At 53.7% G+C, this 15,131-nt stretch overlaps 1 protein-coding gene across 4 annotated transcripts in view; it reads left to right on the forward strand.

The window, feature by feature from the left end:
- The window catches only part of OTOF (otoferlin), a gene marked incomplete at both ends in the record, with an annotated part of 108,879 nt that overhangs the window by 87,698 nt on the left and 6,050 nt on the right, over positions 1 to 15,131 (forward strand). For 2 of the 4 annotated variants that reach the window (XM_082306316.1, XM_082306317.1), the window contains 14 exons: positions 273 to 434; positions 1,993 to 2,112; positions 3,032 to 3,193; positions 3,475 to 3,637; positions 4,567 to 4,697; positions 6,244 to 6,273; positions 6,975 to 7,109; positions 7,521 to 7,587; positions 9,498 to 9,652; positions 10,336 to 10,470; positions 11,392 to 11,529; positions 12,810 to 12,937; positions 13,643 to 13,813; positions 14,379 to 14,539. In XM_082306316.1, the coding sequence (XP_082162442.1) occupies positions 273 to 434; positions 1,993 to 2,112; positions 3,032 to 3,193; positions 3,475 to 3,637; positions 4,567 to 4,697; positions 6,244 to 6,273; positions 6,975 to 7,109; positions 7,521 to 7,587; positions 9,498 to 9,652; positions 10,336 to 10,470; positions 11,392 to 11,529; positions 12,810 to 12,937; positions 13,643 to 13,813; positions 14,379 to 14,539 (1,858 nt within the window). The remainder of the gene's footprint in view (positions 1 to 272; positions 435 to 1,992; positions 2,113 to 3,031; positions 3,194 to 3,474; positions 3,638 to 4,566; positions 4,698 to 6,243; positions 6,274 to 6,974; positions 7,110 to 7,520; positions 7,588 to 9,497; positions 9,653 to 10,335; positions 10,471 to 11,391; positions 11,530 to 12,809; positions 12,938 to 13,642; positions 13,814 to 14,378; positions 14,540 to 15,131) is intronic. The other 2 variants (XM_082306318.1, XM_082306319.1) reach the window with 1 other exon arrangement.

Consider the following 15,131-nt stretch of genomic DNA (forward strand, 5'->3'; position numbering starts at 1 on the left):
GCAAGAGCTTTTTTGAGGCTGGAGGCAAGGAGATGTTACGTGAGTCTTTCCCTTTAGAAAAGCTGCTCAGCCCTGGCCTCCTTGCCATCCCAGCCCTAGGCCACCTGCTTCGCCTTATTTGAAGAAGCCAGGAGTGAAAGCTGGCACTGAGCTTTGGTGTCCCAGGCCCACTGGGCTGGTCCTGTTCTGACCACGATGGGGAGAGCTGTGGGGCTAATTTGGGAGACCTCATGCTGGGTCAGCAAACCCAAGTGCTCTCTTTGCCTCTCCAGGGCAAAGCTGACTTCATGGGCCGCACCTTTGCCAAACCGGTGGTGAAGATGTCGGATGAACACTACTGCCCGCCACGCTTCCCCCCGCAGCTGGAGTACTACCAGATCTACCGGGGCAACTCCACAGCAGGCGACCTGCTGGCTGCCTTCGAGCTGCTCCAGGTACCAGCTGGCCAAAGCCACCCCAGACCGAGGGCGGGAAAGGATGGGATGGAGGTTTGCAAGGGGTCGGGGCTTAACCCATGCTTACACATCTTAGGTGCTGCAAGGAGCAGGTAGTTCATACATCCTAAAAAAGCTAGAAGGGTTTAGCACAGCTACTAACCCAGTGAGAGGGCAATTCCTGCCCAGTTATACTGGTCAAGGTGATGTGCAGTGAGTCCCAGGCATCCTGCTGGACAGGACACCCCCCTAAAGTGTAACGTTAGCCCAAACTTTGCATCATCACTGGGATGTGGGAGATGCCAATGGGAGTCCTGGTGTTCTCGGAGAAGCCAGTTTGAAGGTCTCAGGAAAAAAGGGTGTGAATTCATAGCAGCATCCCAAGAATTGGCAGTGCTGGGTTAACGGTTGGACTTGATGATCTTAAAGGTCTTTTCCAACCTAAACAATTCTATGATTCTGTGGATATGATGAAATTTTAGCCACGTAATCTGTTGGGGGTAGCAGAGTTAAACCCTCCTGCTTTCACGCTTCCTTTCCCATATGCTGACACTGCTGTATTTGTATGGACGTGTCTCAGCAGACTCCTGGTGTGCAGGGAGCCTGAGACATCCCAGCAGAAAAAAGAGAGGCCCCAGCAAACTCAGCACGATCCTGGTGGGTTGGGATGTGGAAGGACCGACCTGCCACAGACACCTCTAATGCAGCTGAGCACCAGGCAGGGGCAGCGGTCCCAAGGCTGGCCTGGCATCTGTGCATGCTGGGAGCAGGCAGTGCCTGGGGAGGTGAACCCTTGGGGACTATGTGCTCCCTCCACCTCTGTGTCTCCCCTTTATTTCAAAGGAGACTTTGCTTCACACACCCGTCCGTCTGTCTGCAGTGTCCTCAGGTGCCCAATGATGATGGCGAGATCAGTGCAGCTTTGCAGGCTGCTGCTGAGCCTGGTGTCCCACTCCCCAAGGTGCTTGTCCCGTCTCGTTTGCCTGCCAGGCCAGCTGCTCATCCAAGCCAACTTTTTCCACCCACCCCCCCCAACTTTCCTTGCAATGGGTGCTCATCCAAGCCAACCTTTTTATTTTTTCCCCCAACTTTCCTTGAATGGAATCGTTTCTCTAGGGACTGCCTCACGGGGGATATTTGGTTTCACTCATGCCCCGGGTTGGAAATGGGACCTGAAACCTGCTCCTGGGCTGAGCTCTTGAACCATTTCTGCATCTCCTCACAGCCAGCCCAGGCAGATACCTTGCAGGAGGAAAAGGAACAGCGCTGGGGTTGGGGTGTGTTGGTGGGCTGAGCAGTTTGCTTTGCTGCTGGGTCTGTCCTGTGTGGAAGCACAGCACTGCCCAGCACCTTCTGCTCATGCGTACACCTTTTCCCAAAGTACCTGCACAGTACAGCCAGCTGGACGCTCAGCAACCCCTGTTGCTCCTGCACCCTCTGAGACAGAGCAGAGCCAATGCATGAGACCAGGCTGTGCCAGTTACAGCTGAGACTGACAAAATGCTGTTTGCCAGCAGCTCAAAGGAAGGGATCTTAATCCACGCTGCTTCTCTTCCAGATTGGCCCTGGGGGCAAGTCAGACCTGCCCCCAATCGACGGACCCACAGACATGGACCGGGGCCCCATCCTGCCAGTGCCACTGGGGATTCGGCCAGTGCTGAGTAAATACAGAGTGGAGGTAATTGCCTCGGAGCACCCAGTTTTCATGTTCAGCATTGTGTGGGGCAAGAGAGCCTGTCCACGGGTGTTTGAAGGCCAGGAGGGATCTCTGAGGCTCTGATGACTAGCTGGCCACCAAGACCAGATGTCTGCACTGCAAGGATCTGTCTGTACTGGCCGCATAGGGAGCAAGGCTGCAGCAGCCCTAAAAGGCCAGGGGATGGGATTGCTCCTTGACATCCTAAACGTGGGCACCACAGCAAGTCTAGAGCCCTGCAGTAAATGGCGTTTGGGCTGAGATGCAATGCAGGGCACGTAGGAGATACGTGTGTAATACATCTCCACCCGCAGCAGTCAGGTGAGCTGCATCCCACCAACCTCAGGCATCAAGGGCAGAATGCCTTTCATGTATCTGTAGATACCTAAAGGGTGATGCATCCAATCAGGGTCCCTCTGCCTCGGTTGTCTTGGTGGTGATCCAGGCAGTACGTTCATTGCACAATTCACCCATGGTTGTAGGTGTCTCTGCTCAGGTGAGATGCTGCTCACCAGATCCCCAGGTCTCTCAAAGGATCCTACCTCCTGGTCTTCCACACATTTGCAGCTGGTTAAATAAATTGTGTTCCTCTGATGTGCAAGGTGAATACAGCCATGGGGAATCAGGAGGTGGAAAAATCTCAGTTTAGGGGAACTTTTGGTCATGGTGGCAGTCTGTTAGGTGTGGGGTGGATTATGTGGGGTGTCAGAGAGAGACTGTGCTGCAACCCTGAGCCATGTGGAGGAGGAGAGGATACCTTGGGGATCCACCACTGCCCAGGTGATGACATTTTGCAGCGAAGTCCCTGCTCCTGGGGGATGTGGAGAACCAACTCCTTTGGCTCCAGCCAGGGGCAGTCCCTCTCACATTCATGCTCTTCCCTCTCCTCCTCCTGCCCTAGATCTTGTTTTGGGGGCTGAGGGATCTGAAGAGAGTGAACCTAGCCCAGGTGGACCGGCCCCGGGTGGACATTGAGTGTGCTGGGAAGGGGGTCCAGTCATCCCTCATCCAGAACTACAAGAAAAACCCCAACTTCAGCACTTTGGTCAAGTGGTTCGAAGTGGTGAGTGTTTCCTCTTCCCCCCGAATCCTCAGCTGAAACCCAGCCCAAACCATGGCTCCTAGCCCCTTGCTTTAGTTTGCCCACAGCAGTGGAGGACATGAGCTCCATCCCAATTGGTGATGGCCTTTCTCTGAGGGCTCCCAAGCCACGCTGGAGCTGCTCCAGACCTTTTCCTCCAACACGATCCCTGGTTTAGTCCCTACTGGCCTTTCCAGCCACCAATGTAGACATCCCACAGCCCACACCCAGGCCTTCGTAACCAGCACACCTTTGCTTCCCAGGACCTCCCGGAGAACGAGCTCCTCCACCCACCCCTCAACATCAGGGTGGTGGACTGCCGGGCCTTCGGGCGTTACACCCTGGTGGGGTCCCACGCTGTCAGCTCCCTCCGAAAATTCATCTACCGCCCACCAGATAAGAAAGCCCAGCACTGGAATATGACAGGTACCAGGCTTGGGCCATGGGGACCTGGCTGGTATGGGTCATTGGTGGGGCATTGCGCATAACTGAGGGGCACGGAGAAGAGGGAGATGGGTAGAGGGTTGTAAGGACTATGGGATATTGCCTGCTTGTTGGTTAAGCAAGCAGTGTTTCAGGGTTTGGGTCAAGGGGGTGGAAGGCACAGGGTGTGAGGCCATGATTCCCCTTTGATTTTTTAATCTGTGGGTCTTGCTGCAATAACTGATACCTGTAAGACAAGAAAGGCTGGTTCACCTCTAACATCTCTGCAGCTTCATGACTCTACACTCCCCAAATGTTCCTCAAGACTGGGACGTGAATTTACCATGCTCCGTGCCTGCTGCTGCTATTATTTCAGTAAAGACTAGAAAGCTCCAGTTTGAGGCCACCTTCTCAATCCCAACCACCACGCCATCTATCAGCACTCACAGCAAAAACCATCACAAACCCACTTTCCCTGCACCCAGCACAGCAGCCGAGGGCTCGGTGAGCCACAGGAATTGCTCATCTCCTCCCAGTCCTTGGTGGAAGCGGAGGCACTCTTGGCTGGGCAGAGACAGGAGGTCTGGGGGGGGATTGCCAAAGGCCATTCCTGGTTCCAGCCAGAGGTCTGGACCTGTGGTTGTATCCGTGCTAGCTGATACTTTCAGGTCAATCATCATCTCTGCTGCCTCTCTGGAGGCTGGTGCAGGTGAAAAAGCCAATTCTTTCTCATCATCTGCTTTCCTTTGCTATGAAAGGGGGTTTTAATCATGCTGTAAGGGTCTGTGCTCTTTTCCACCTCTCTTCTTCTCTGAACAAGGTGGTCACACGCCACTCCTGCATGAATCCTGTAGGATCTCACCTGAGCTCTCAGTTTCTCCTCTATGCTATCCTTCTCTCTTGTTCTTTCTCTTTCTCTGTCCTCTGTCCAGCTAAACACCTCAATGGCTATCTGGCAATGGCCAACAGGGCCCATCGCTCTCGCCCCACAGAGGAGATCGTTGTCAATATGGAACCTGAGGTTCCCATCAAGAAGATGGAGACGATGGTGAAGCTGGAAGCTGTGAGTATCCATACGTCAGCAACACTTTAGCATCTCTTTCCTCACTGAGTTGCCAGTCTCTGAGGAATTCCACCCAAACAGGGGCTGCCTTGTCCTGCTGAACATGGGGTCGGGCTGATGCCTGGAATGAAGGGTCTTGGGTCATCATCAGTCCTACAAATTGGCCTCTTTCTGTCCTGGCTGAGATAGGCTGGTGCTTGCTGCCAGAAAAGGACTGTCCTGGGCTATGCAAATTAGACAGCTTTATGTTTTTCTTCAAAAACAGTCAGATGGGAATGAGCACCCACGAGCACAACCCCGTCCCTGCCTGTGACCAGGGCAGGCACAAGTGACCCACCAGAAACTCCCCACCTGCACAGCTGCAGCGATCCTGCCCTGTCACAGCACCGCGCCCTGCGCAGACTCTGCGAGCAGCCAGGGTCACGCAGATTTCCCCGATACTTTTCTCCTTTTTACAATAGTGTTTAGACATTCGGGTGGCTACATCAGCTCTTTGAGATGCCCTTTCAGCAGTCCGGATGGGTGGTCAGCGCGGCGTCGCTGCGCAGCCACGCTACAGCAAGCCTGAGCCGTACAGGACCCAGCCGATGCGCATGGCACAGAGCTGGTCCAGGCACACAGAGTCAGTCTGAGGCAGCCAAAGCTCGTTAGCCCCAGTGTGCTTGCCCTGAAAATTTGGCACTGTATGCGTTGGACAGGCGATGTGTCCCAGAGGCATCGGGCTTTGTTCACACACTGGATGTGCCTGTGCCCATTTTCTTGCCCAGAAGAGGAATTTCAACTCCTTCTCGTGCTCGTTCCAGAGCTTCCCCCCCAAAAAGAAACAGATTTCCTTTTGCAGGGCGCTCTTTGCAGCAACATGCGCACACAGCCCCCCAGACAAGCAGCACGTGTGTGCCTACAGGCATGTTGTGGGCTGCAAATACGCGCAGCCCCTGACGCGTGCACGTTTACAGAAAGGCTGCGGCACATACAAAGCCTCACAAGCACATGTGTGCAGATGCATACACATACACCCCACAAGGTCCCTGGTGCGTTTACGTAGGTAGAGTTCCTCCTACGTGCACAAGAAGCTGTATCACGTACGTCTGCTCGCGCAGCTTCATGCAAGAGGAGCTGCGGGATACGTGTGCGTGTGTATGTCTGGAACGCCCCAGCACCCACGTGCTGCTTGAAATTTCCCACAGCAGCTTGCAGACCTTCCTAGATAGACAAGAAAAGCTCCAAGAGAGCAGAGAGGTGTTATCCACGCTGAAGGCCAAAGTGTCTTTCCAGACCCAATCCCTCGCTGTCAGGGACTGTGGTTCTCCCTTAGCAGAGTGCAAGAGTGTGGATTTTGGGCGGGGGGGTGGCGCAGCAGACATCTCTCCTGTACGCAGAGCTTTCCCAGCCAGGGCTCTTCATTCAAGGCGTTCGGTTTCTTCATCCTTGGGGAGCTGTTGGTGACTTCTAGCGCAGACGTGTGCCAGTGTGTGTTTGTACTCGGCCGAGGCTGCGCTGCTAACCTGCTCTCCCTCTCCCTGTTCCCTTCCACCCCGGGCGGCAGAACTCCGATGCAGTGGTGAAGGTGGACGTGGTAAGTGATGGATCTGCTCTGCATCCCTGCTCCCAGCCCTCTGCTCCCTACCCAGCCCTTCTGTGCAGCTTTTCAACGGACCATGCATCCTCCCCAGCCCCAGGATAGGCGGGTACCAGAGCCCATTCATCCCAAGGCAGAGACAGAGCAGCGTTGTCTCAGCAATAGATACGCAGTGGCCTGGTCCTTGCAGACTGGGAAGCTCTTCTGGGCCAGCACTTCTCAGCCCAGCTGTGCCAGGACTCCTCCTATGTGCACAAGAAGCTGTATCACGTACATGAGGGCAGGCAGCACCCTGGGGGAGAGATGCTGGTTATTCCCACCGCAGCCAGATACCAGCTGCGAAAGGCTTTCTTGCAGCCCGAAGGGGACCCAGGGTACTTTGCCGGGCAGAGGGAGGATTGCTACCGTGTAAGATGCCGGTGCTGTAGCGTGGGAAATGCATGGATGAAAGGGATGGTGGACAGGAGGGGATGTCTCGGGACGCCGGCACTGTCTCTGTGGATCCTCGGGCATCTCGCTGTGCTGCTCTGTGCCTCGGTGTCTGTGGCTGTAAAGGGGGAAAGTGCTGACGAGGCCACCCAGCCAGGAGGGTTCTGCCTTCTCAGTTGCTTCACCCACCACCTGTGCACTTCAAGAGGCATTTCAGTTTCATCTCATCCCCCTCCTCTTCTCTCTCTTTGGTTCCCTTGTCCCTGCAGTCTGAGGAAGAGAAGGACAAAAAGAAAAAGAAGAAGAAAGGAGGTGGAGGAGAAGAAGTAGAAGAGGAGGAGCCAGACGAGAGCATGCTGGACTGGTGGTCCAAGTATTTTGCTTCAATTGAGACTATGAAGGAGGTGGGTGCAGAGCAGGGGAGGGGTGTACGTAGGGGGGAAGAGGAAAACGTTGGTTCCTGCCTGCAAGGTCTCACCTATTCCCAGCTACTTCCAAAGGCTTGGGGCTGTGCTGCTTTCCTTGCTAACCTTGCCTGACTGTCAGCAAGGCTTTTTTTTTTACCTGGCAGAGCTGAGTAGGGTTCCTCTTCCTTGAGTGCGCTCTGGGTGGACTGGTTTGTATTCAGACACGGGTATTTAACAGCATCCGTGCTCAAGGCTGCACTGAGCGACTTTGATTTCTCCAGCACTGCCAGAACCTCGCTCATGGCTCAGACGGGAAGAGCGAGCTGTGATCCTGAGTCAGGTGTTTCCAGGGAGCACAGAGACCTCGGCACAAGCACCCACTCCCTGTTCGCTTCATTTCTCCCCCAGCAACTCCGGCAGCAGGAAGCAGCCGCGGCAGAAGCGGAGGAGAAGGAAGAAATGGAGATTGCAGAGGGTAAGCAGGGTGTGAACGAGAGCGGGAGCATGGCAGGGAAAGGTAGGACCAGGACTCCTTTTGGTGCTTGAACACCCCTTTTGGAGCATGCCGTTGCTCTTCTGCCAAAGCAGATGCTCACAGTGTGTGGCATACCCCCGTGCAGGATCAATTTTTGTGAATGCAAGCCTGGTCTGAGCTGTGTGGGGCTAACGTGCTAATGCCAGGTGAATCCAAATCGGAGCGTGGTATTGCGGCAGCCTTCAACCCATCCGTGCTGGGAGGAAGGCCATGTGCAAGTCATGCAGACTAGTGAGCAGGATCCCTGTTATTGTCCGAGGACATTTTCGTGCAATGACAAGTTAGTATGTCATTAAAAGTCCTGTCGCTCTGGCCGTGCAGATGTGTTAGCCACAGGACTGTGTGCTTGAAGTCCGTTGAGCACACCAAGCAATAGATACTTCTAGATCACCGTCATGGGGTTTTCCATCTTCATTTTGCAGGAGAGATTAAATTATTTTTTTAAGTTTTGCTCCAGTTTTACAAGGGAAGATTCAACCACATAAAAGGTCTGGGATTCATCTAATCTGAGTGCTTTTACCTGCATGGGGAGGCCTCCTTGCTGTTGTTCTAGCACAGGCAGTGAAAAAAAATACGTACTTTTAGGTCAAGTTCTCGGACCTGTTTTCAATACCATGTTACGATCAGATGAATTGTGCCCTAAATGTGTTTTTCTCTGCAGGAGGTCAGGGGGTCTGTAGCTCAGATGGGGTGCTGCAGATGCCTAAATCTGGGTGAGATGAATTTTGTACAAGTGATGTGGGCCGAGAATACTGGTGAGCTGGGACATGTTGGTCAGGGGTGACTTTGCCCATTTGCAGCCTGGAGGCTCCTTGAGTCCCACCAGCAGGGCTTGGAGGGGTTTCCCTCAGGACTCTCACTCATGCTCTCCATATGTCCCACATCCCCGTGACAGCGGGTTGCTGTCATGCCCAGGCAATGCAAAAATCCATTAGCTGAGAAAAATACAGAACCTGGTTTCTTTTGGAAGACCGGTCTTCATATGACGAGAAAGATGAGGCTGGGTCTTGCTGAGCTTGGAGACAACTCTGAGCAGCTTCTTCCCAGGCTTGCTGTCATGGCAGGGCTGCTGGTGGGTGTCTTGTGTCCCCTGTTGTCGTCTTTCTGTCTTCTGCGAAGGGTCCGTTTCCCCTTGGCACTCCCATTCCTTCCTCCTTTCCTCTTCCACATGAAGTCCTTGTCTGTTGTCATCTGGCTGTCCCCATCTGCATTGCCCAGCAGCCATGAAAGCTGGCAGAGGCAGCGAGGGATGGGGATTGTAGAGAAGCGTTCTCTGAACGTGCCTTTCCAGGCAGCCTGTTCCCGGTGTAGCTGATGTCCCTGGCTGGTGGTTGCTCTGAAGAGAGACCCTAAAATGGCAGCTGGTCATGGGCAACACCTCATTAAGGGCAGCAGCCTGGGCTCTGGTGCTGAGCATCAAGCACTCTGCGATACCTCGGCTGGGGTTTTATTCTCCAGGCTGCACACAGCAGGAAAAGCCTCCAGTAGAAGGAAGAAAAGGAGATGCTGTGGGCAGGATCAGACCTTCTCACTGCTGTTGAAGCCAGCCAGAGCCTAGCACTCTCAGTCCATGTTTTGTAGTCCTCCAAATGACTTCTGTTCAAGTTAGCTTTGGAAGCTCCCTGCACAGAGACCTCTGGGATCCTGGAGATGCTGTGACCTGGGCAGCAGTGGCCAGACTCAAGGAAAGACAGGAGAGGGCTGGGCTGGGAGTTGCAGGCAGTAGCATCTGTCAGCTTTCATGCCTCTCTTGTTCAAAGGACTGATCAAGTCCCCCCTCCCCGTCTCCTCCACCCCTCCTCGCCCTCATTTCCATCCCCTCCCTCCCCGCCGCTTCCCCTCGGACTCAGAAATCAAACTTGATGACTCTCCCATGAAAGGCTCCAAGGGTCAGGCGAAGAACAAGGAGAAGTCCAAGGCACCCAAAGACGATAAGAAAAAGAAGCAACAGTCAGCCCCTGAGCTTCCCGAGAAGAAGAACAAGCAGAAGGTTGACGAACTGAAGGTGCGTGTGTCGGCAGGGGAGGAGGAGACCCTGCCTGCTCGGTGGCAGGCTGGAAGTCTGGCAGGATGGCAATCCCAGCCATCTGGAGATCAGGGCAGGATGGATCAACCCTGCATGAGGCACCTTGCCTGCCTGAGGGGTATCTAACCCTAGGGGAGATGTGCCTTGGGACTGCCAGCTTTTCTCCGTAGTTTGAAGGAGTCAGAGGTAACAAGCTTTACAGAAAAGGGGTTGCCCTGGAACAGGATCATCCTTGGGGCAGCTCGGACGTGCCCTGGCTGGAGGGGAAGGTTTTCCAGCCTGACTATGGCTGGCCCAGCCAGGACTCGGGGCAGGGACGGGCTCTGGTTCAATGTACTGGCCCATGGTGTTTATTAGGGTTAATGTAGTTTGTGATTCTGGGGTTCAGAAGGGGTTTGAACCTGGGTCTTGCACAGAGCAGGGACAGCCACCTCACCCATTCAGCTGAGCTTCCCTCTTGTACGTTACCAGTTTGGGGAGGTGCTTGTGGCATCAAGGTCCAACCCAATGACCCTGGAGATCCTTTCCCTTCCTAGAGAATTGGGCACTGGGAGCTGAGGTTTCCATGTTCCCTCCAAGTTGACTCGGGTAGTCACCGTATCTTTTCCTCGCCTTTTTTTCTTTTTACGTAATTCCCCTCCTTTAACTTTCTGTCATCTCAGGTCTTCAACAAAGAGCTGGAAACAGAGTTTGATAACTTTGAGGACTGGCTGCACACCTTCAACCTGCTCCGTGGGAAGATTGGGGACAACGACGACAATGCGACAGAAGAGGAGCGGATAGTGGGGAGGTTCAAAGTGAGTTTGGTTGTTGGGCTGGGCCAGAGCAGGGGCAGCTTGGGAAGCCCTTGCCAACAGGTTTTTATGCTGAAGCTGGTTTAGCAGGAACAGTTGTATGCAATAGAAACCAATTTGCATTGACCCAGCTGCAGGCACCGTGCAGGGACAGAAAGCCTCCCAAGATAGCGCCAGAAATCAGATAGCTTCAGAGAGCGCGTCCACAGAAGTGGTGATCTGCAAGCAGATCCTTGATTCTTACAGAAGGCCAAGGGAAAAGCAGATCCTCTTTCTTGCCCACTGTGGAAATAACTCTTGCCCTGGGTTACCCCTGTGAACTATTTTTCGCCACTACCAGTCGCCTGGGCTCATGCCATGTTGCACCATTGCCAGGACCCACGCAATGCAGGAGCACGTCTGTCAGCTGTAAGATTCTTTGACAAGAACCTTCTTGAGGGTGGGATCCAGGCCAGATGAAGCCTGTTGATGCCAGTTTTTCCCTTTGTTTGCCTAGCAGAGGAGATGAGCAGGCAGCTCCCCACTTTAGCTAGGATCAAATGCTTAGGGAGCATAGAAATCAGCAGTGTTTCATGTGGTAGTTCCCAGATTTTCCAGCCCATCCCTTGTCAACCATTTTATTCCCATTGCTTTTGTCCTTCTGTCAGTTTTGCTCTTGGAAATCCCTGTCCATGAGCACCTTGCTAGTTTGATTCCTCTGCAGGCCTCCTTCCCTTTGTCCAGTTTCTCTGCTCATGGTTGCAATCCCTAAAGGGGTGCTTGCACGGTGGAGGCATTTTCCAGATCTGGCCTGTCTGCTCCAGCACGTGGCTAGAAACAAGGATATTGACTGGGTATTGAGGAAGGGTGGTTTGGGATGGATCTGCTTATCCTGAGCCCCTGGGCAGCAGGACTCTCATCGAGCTGTGCCCTCCCTCACATTAGGGCTCCATGTGTGTCTACAAAGTGCCGCTCCCTGACGATATCACCAAGGAGGCAGGATACGACCCCAACTTTGGCATGTTCCAGGGGATCCCCAGCAACGACCCCATCAATGTGCTGGTCCGAGTCTATATTGTGCGGGTGAGTATAACTGTGTGGTGTGGCAAGGCCTGATCCTGCGCTCCCTACCACGGCACACACCCAGGAGCTGGTCCCAAAGCTGTAGCGATGTTGGTTTTTAGTGGTCAGTGCCTCAGGGCCAAGGATGCAGCATGAGGACTGAAGCAACTCATTGATGGGGACTTGAATGATGTCTCCATAGCTGCATGCTCCAAGCACTGGGAGCAAACCAGATCCAAGCTCCTGCCAGATCCAGAGACCTTTTTTCTGGTACGTAGGATGGACCGGCGTGTCTGTCCTAGTGCTTAACTCAAGATGAATAATTTGGATCAGCCAGGACTGTGAGGTGCTGGGTCCTTACGCAGCCATGACACCTCAGTGAAGCACATGCAGAGCCAAATGGGAGCTGGTAGGGTCTGGTAGACCTGGCTGAAGGGCACGGCACCTCCTTGAACACGTGCTGACCTAACGCACATTTCTTGATACGGAGTGCGCTTGGAAAAAGTCCTTTCCTGCTGCCTAAACTAGTCGTTGTCTGCAAGCATGTGAGTGGGGTACTGAAGCCAGGCATTTGAGAGGGATCTCAGTCCTGCTAGAAGCACCTGGGCTGCTCTTTGTCACCACCTTGTCCTGGTGTTTTACAAATGCGACCTACTTTCGGCTATGTTTCCCACTAGCCTAATTCGCCATCTAGTGCTGCATCCCATCGCCCAACGGGGTAACGAGTGTCCCATCCATCACCAACAGACTGAGGCTGCAATGGCAGACACCAGCGTGGTCAGCACCACCACCCCACCAGGACTGGCTGGATGTGTCCTGGCATGGGCATCTGCTGTTGCGTGCCAGGATGGAGGCTGGGACTGGAGAGTTTGGGGATACTCACCCCCTTTTTGGGGAGAAGCCAGAAGCCCTTGGCCCTAACATAGCGAGTGGAGAGAACAAGAGGGGAAGGGGACAGTCTTCTTGATGTCTTGGTCAGGTTGTTGCTCTGGATGTTTCTTTAGAGGAGCCTGTTTCTTTCCACTGACAAGAGAGATCCTAAAGGAGACTGTGGTTATGTCTGTCGGAGGGTACGCAGCCAGCCCCAGCCCCTCCCCAAACCGGGACAGGGATTAACACAAGGCAGGACTTATCCCCAGTTTAAACTAAGACACTATATTTGGGAGGTCCAAAGAGCTTAGCCTCATGCCTATGGCCAGGCAAGGCCAGCTGGTCTCAGGGATGGAGAAGAGGGCCATCCCTGAATTGCTCGCTACTGTGGATGGCACTGGTGTATCTGTCATCTCCTCTGTTCTGTACAGGCCACAGACCTTCACCCAGCTGACATCAACGGGAAAGCCGACCCCTATATTGCCATCAAGCTGGGGAAGACGGACATCAAAGACAAGGAGAACTACATCTCCAAGCAGCTGAACCCTGTCTTCGGAAAGTGAGTTGCCCCAGCCCTGTTGCCTGTCTGCACCTGGAAGGGGTGAGCTAAGCCTGAGCCTTGCACCCTAGCTGTCCCAGAGCCGCTGCTTGGGCTCAAAAGATGGGATTAATCGCACAGAACTTCCCTTACAAGCAGTGTAGGCATCCTCATTTCAGTCATTTGTACTTCTTTGCCAGTGCTATGGTCAACATAGCAAAGGGTGTTTAAGAGACGTCCATATCTGATCAAGATGAATCATAGAATCATTAAGGTTGGAAAGGACCTCTGAGATCGTCGAGTCCAACCGTTAGCCTAACTGCCTGGTCCACCTCTAAACCCTGGCCCTAAGCACCACATCCGCACGTGTTTTTGAATATGATTCTATGATTCTAAGATTAAGTACCTACTTTGGGAATCATTAGATCTGAACTCCAGTGAGGGTATGGCCTGGATCGCCAGTGACACACAACTCGCTTTCAGGGCTATTGACATTCAGGTCAAGCGATCACCCTGTGCCACCTCCTGCCTAGGGCTGCTGGATCTGAGACAGCCCGTGTAGATATTTAGTTAAAACCCCTACCTTCAACGTCCTGCAGCGGTAGATGCAAATTAAACACTGTCCACAGACTGGAGCAGACCCACCTCACCCCTGTGTCTGTCTTGAGTAGCAGCCAAACCCTTCAACAGCTTTTCTCTTTCTCTTTTTCGCTTTCCCCGGCCTAGATCCTTTGACATCGAGGCCACCTTCCCCATGGAGTCCATGCTGACCGTGGCGGTGTACGACTGGGACTTGGTGGGGACTGACGACCTCATCGGAGAGACCAAGATTGATTTGGAGAACCGCTACTACAGCAAGCACCGAGCTACCTGTGGGGTGTCACAGACTTACTCCATGTACGAGCAAAGCTTTCTCTGCCCAGCCTTCTGCCTGGACCCATGCCTGTCTCATCTTCCACACCAAGCCTAGATCTCCTGCAGAGATTTAATTTATTGCCTGCTAATGGAGGAATCTGTGCTGTACGCTCACTCTTAAGACAGGTTTTGTGACCAGCACAGCAGGGCAGCAGTGGAGCGGGTTGTAAGGAGCCCAGGGCAGGGAGGAGAGGACTGAGGGGCACTGGTGGGACTGGGTAAAGGGGCGAGGCCAGAGCTGAAATAGCAGCAGGACCAAAGGAGCAATGCTGAGCATCAGGAGTCAAGTGGGGTGCGCTGGGAATTTCGGGTCTGAGTCGGCACAAAGCAAAGGGGCTGGGGTGGAATGGTGTTAGCAAAGTGTAGCGTGGGGGCACAGAGGGACCTGGTCTTCTCTGAAGGGTCACGCTTTCTGCCTCAGATCCTTTCCCTGTGCATCCCGGGTCCTTCATGGCAGTAGCATTTGTTTTGCTGGCAGAGGGGAACAAAATCGTTTTTTCCTCCAAATCTTGCTACTACTTCGCTGACCTTGCCCTCCTATTCACAGACATGGTTATAACACCTGGCGTGACCCCATGAAGCCCTCCCAAATCCTGTCCAAGCTGTGCAAAGAGGGCAAGGTGGATGGGCCGCACTTTGGGCCAGGAGGAAGAGTGAAAGTTGCCAACAGGGTCTTCACCGGCCCCACGGAGATTGAGGATGAAAATGGTACCTGCCCCATGGGATGAAGGTTGTGGAGGGGAGCAGGGTTCTGGGGTGTCCCCTCCTCATCCAGGATTGGAGACAGATGTAGTGGCCCCATCACCCCAAAGCAGCACTGCAATCACTCTCCATCCACCACTTCAGATGGACTTTCCAGTATGTCACCAGTTAGACAGAGTCGTATAGACCACCCAGGCCAGTGGGTTGCCCTCAGAATCACTCATGGACGTCCGTGGCGTAGCATCACCAAAGCTGCCTTTGAAAACTTCCTCCTGGAAGTGTATGCCCAAGGAGCAACGAAGGCAGCCCACGCCAGCCTTTCCAGGGTTTAGGAAGCCATTCTCCATGTAACTGCATCCCCAAACAATGGTTGTGTCCCAACGCACTCACACGTGCCCAGGAAAGACGAAGGCAGGCCAGGAGGGGTGCAGAAGAGGAGGAGAACATGGTCAGTGGATGCAGGGCTTGTTCAGCCTGGGAAGATGCAGACGGGCAAGGGATCTGGACCTTCTGTAAATGACTAGGGTTAGAGAGAGGAGAAAGAGAGGAGTTAGGAAGTGTTGGCTGAAGGACAAATTGTACACAAGGAAATGGAGAG

The sequence above is a fragment of the Platalea leucorodia genome, assembly GCF_965183815.1.
Source record: "Platalea leucorodia genome assembly, chromosome: 3".
NCBI lineage: Eukaryota > Metazoa > Chordata > Aves > Pelecaniformes > Threskiornithidae > Platalea > Platalea leucorodia.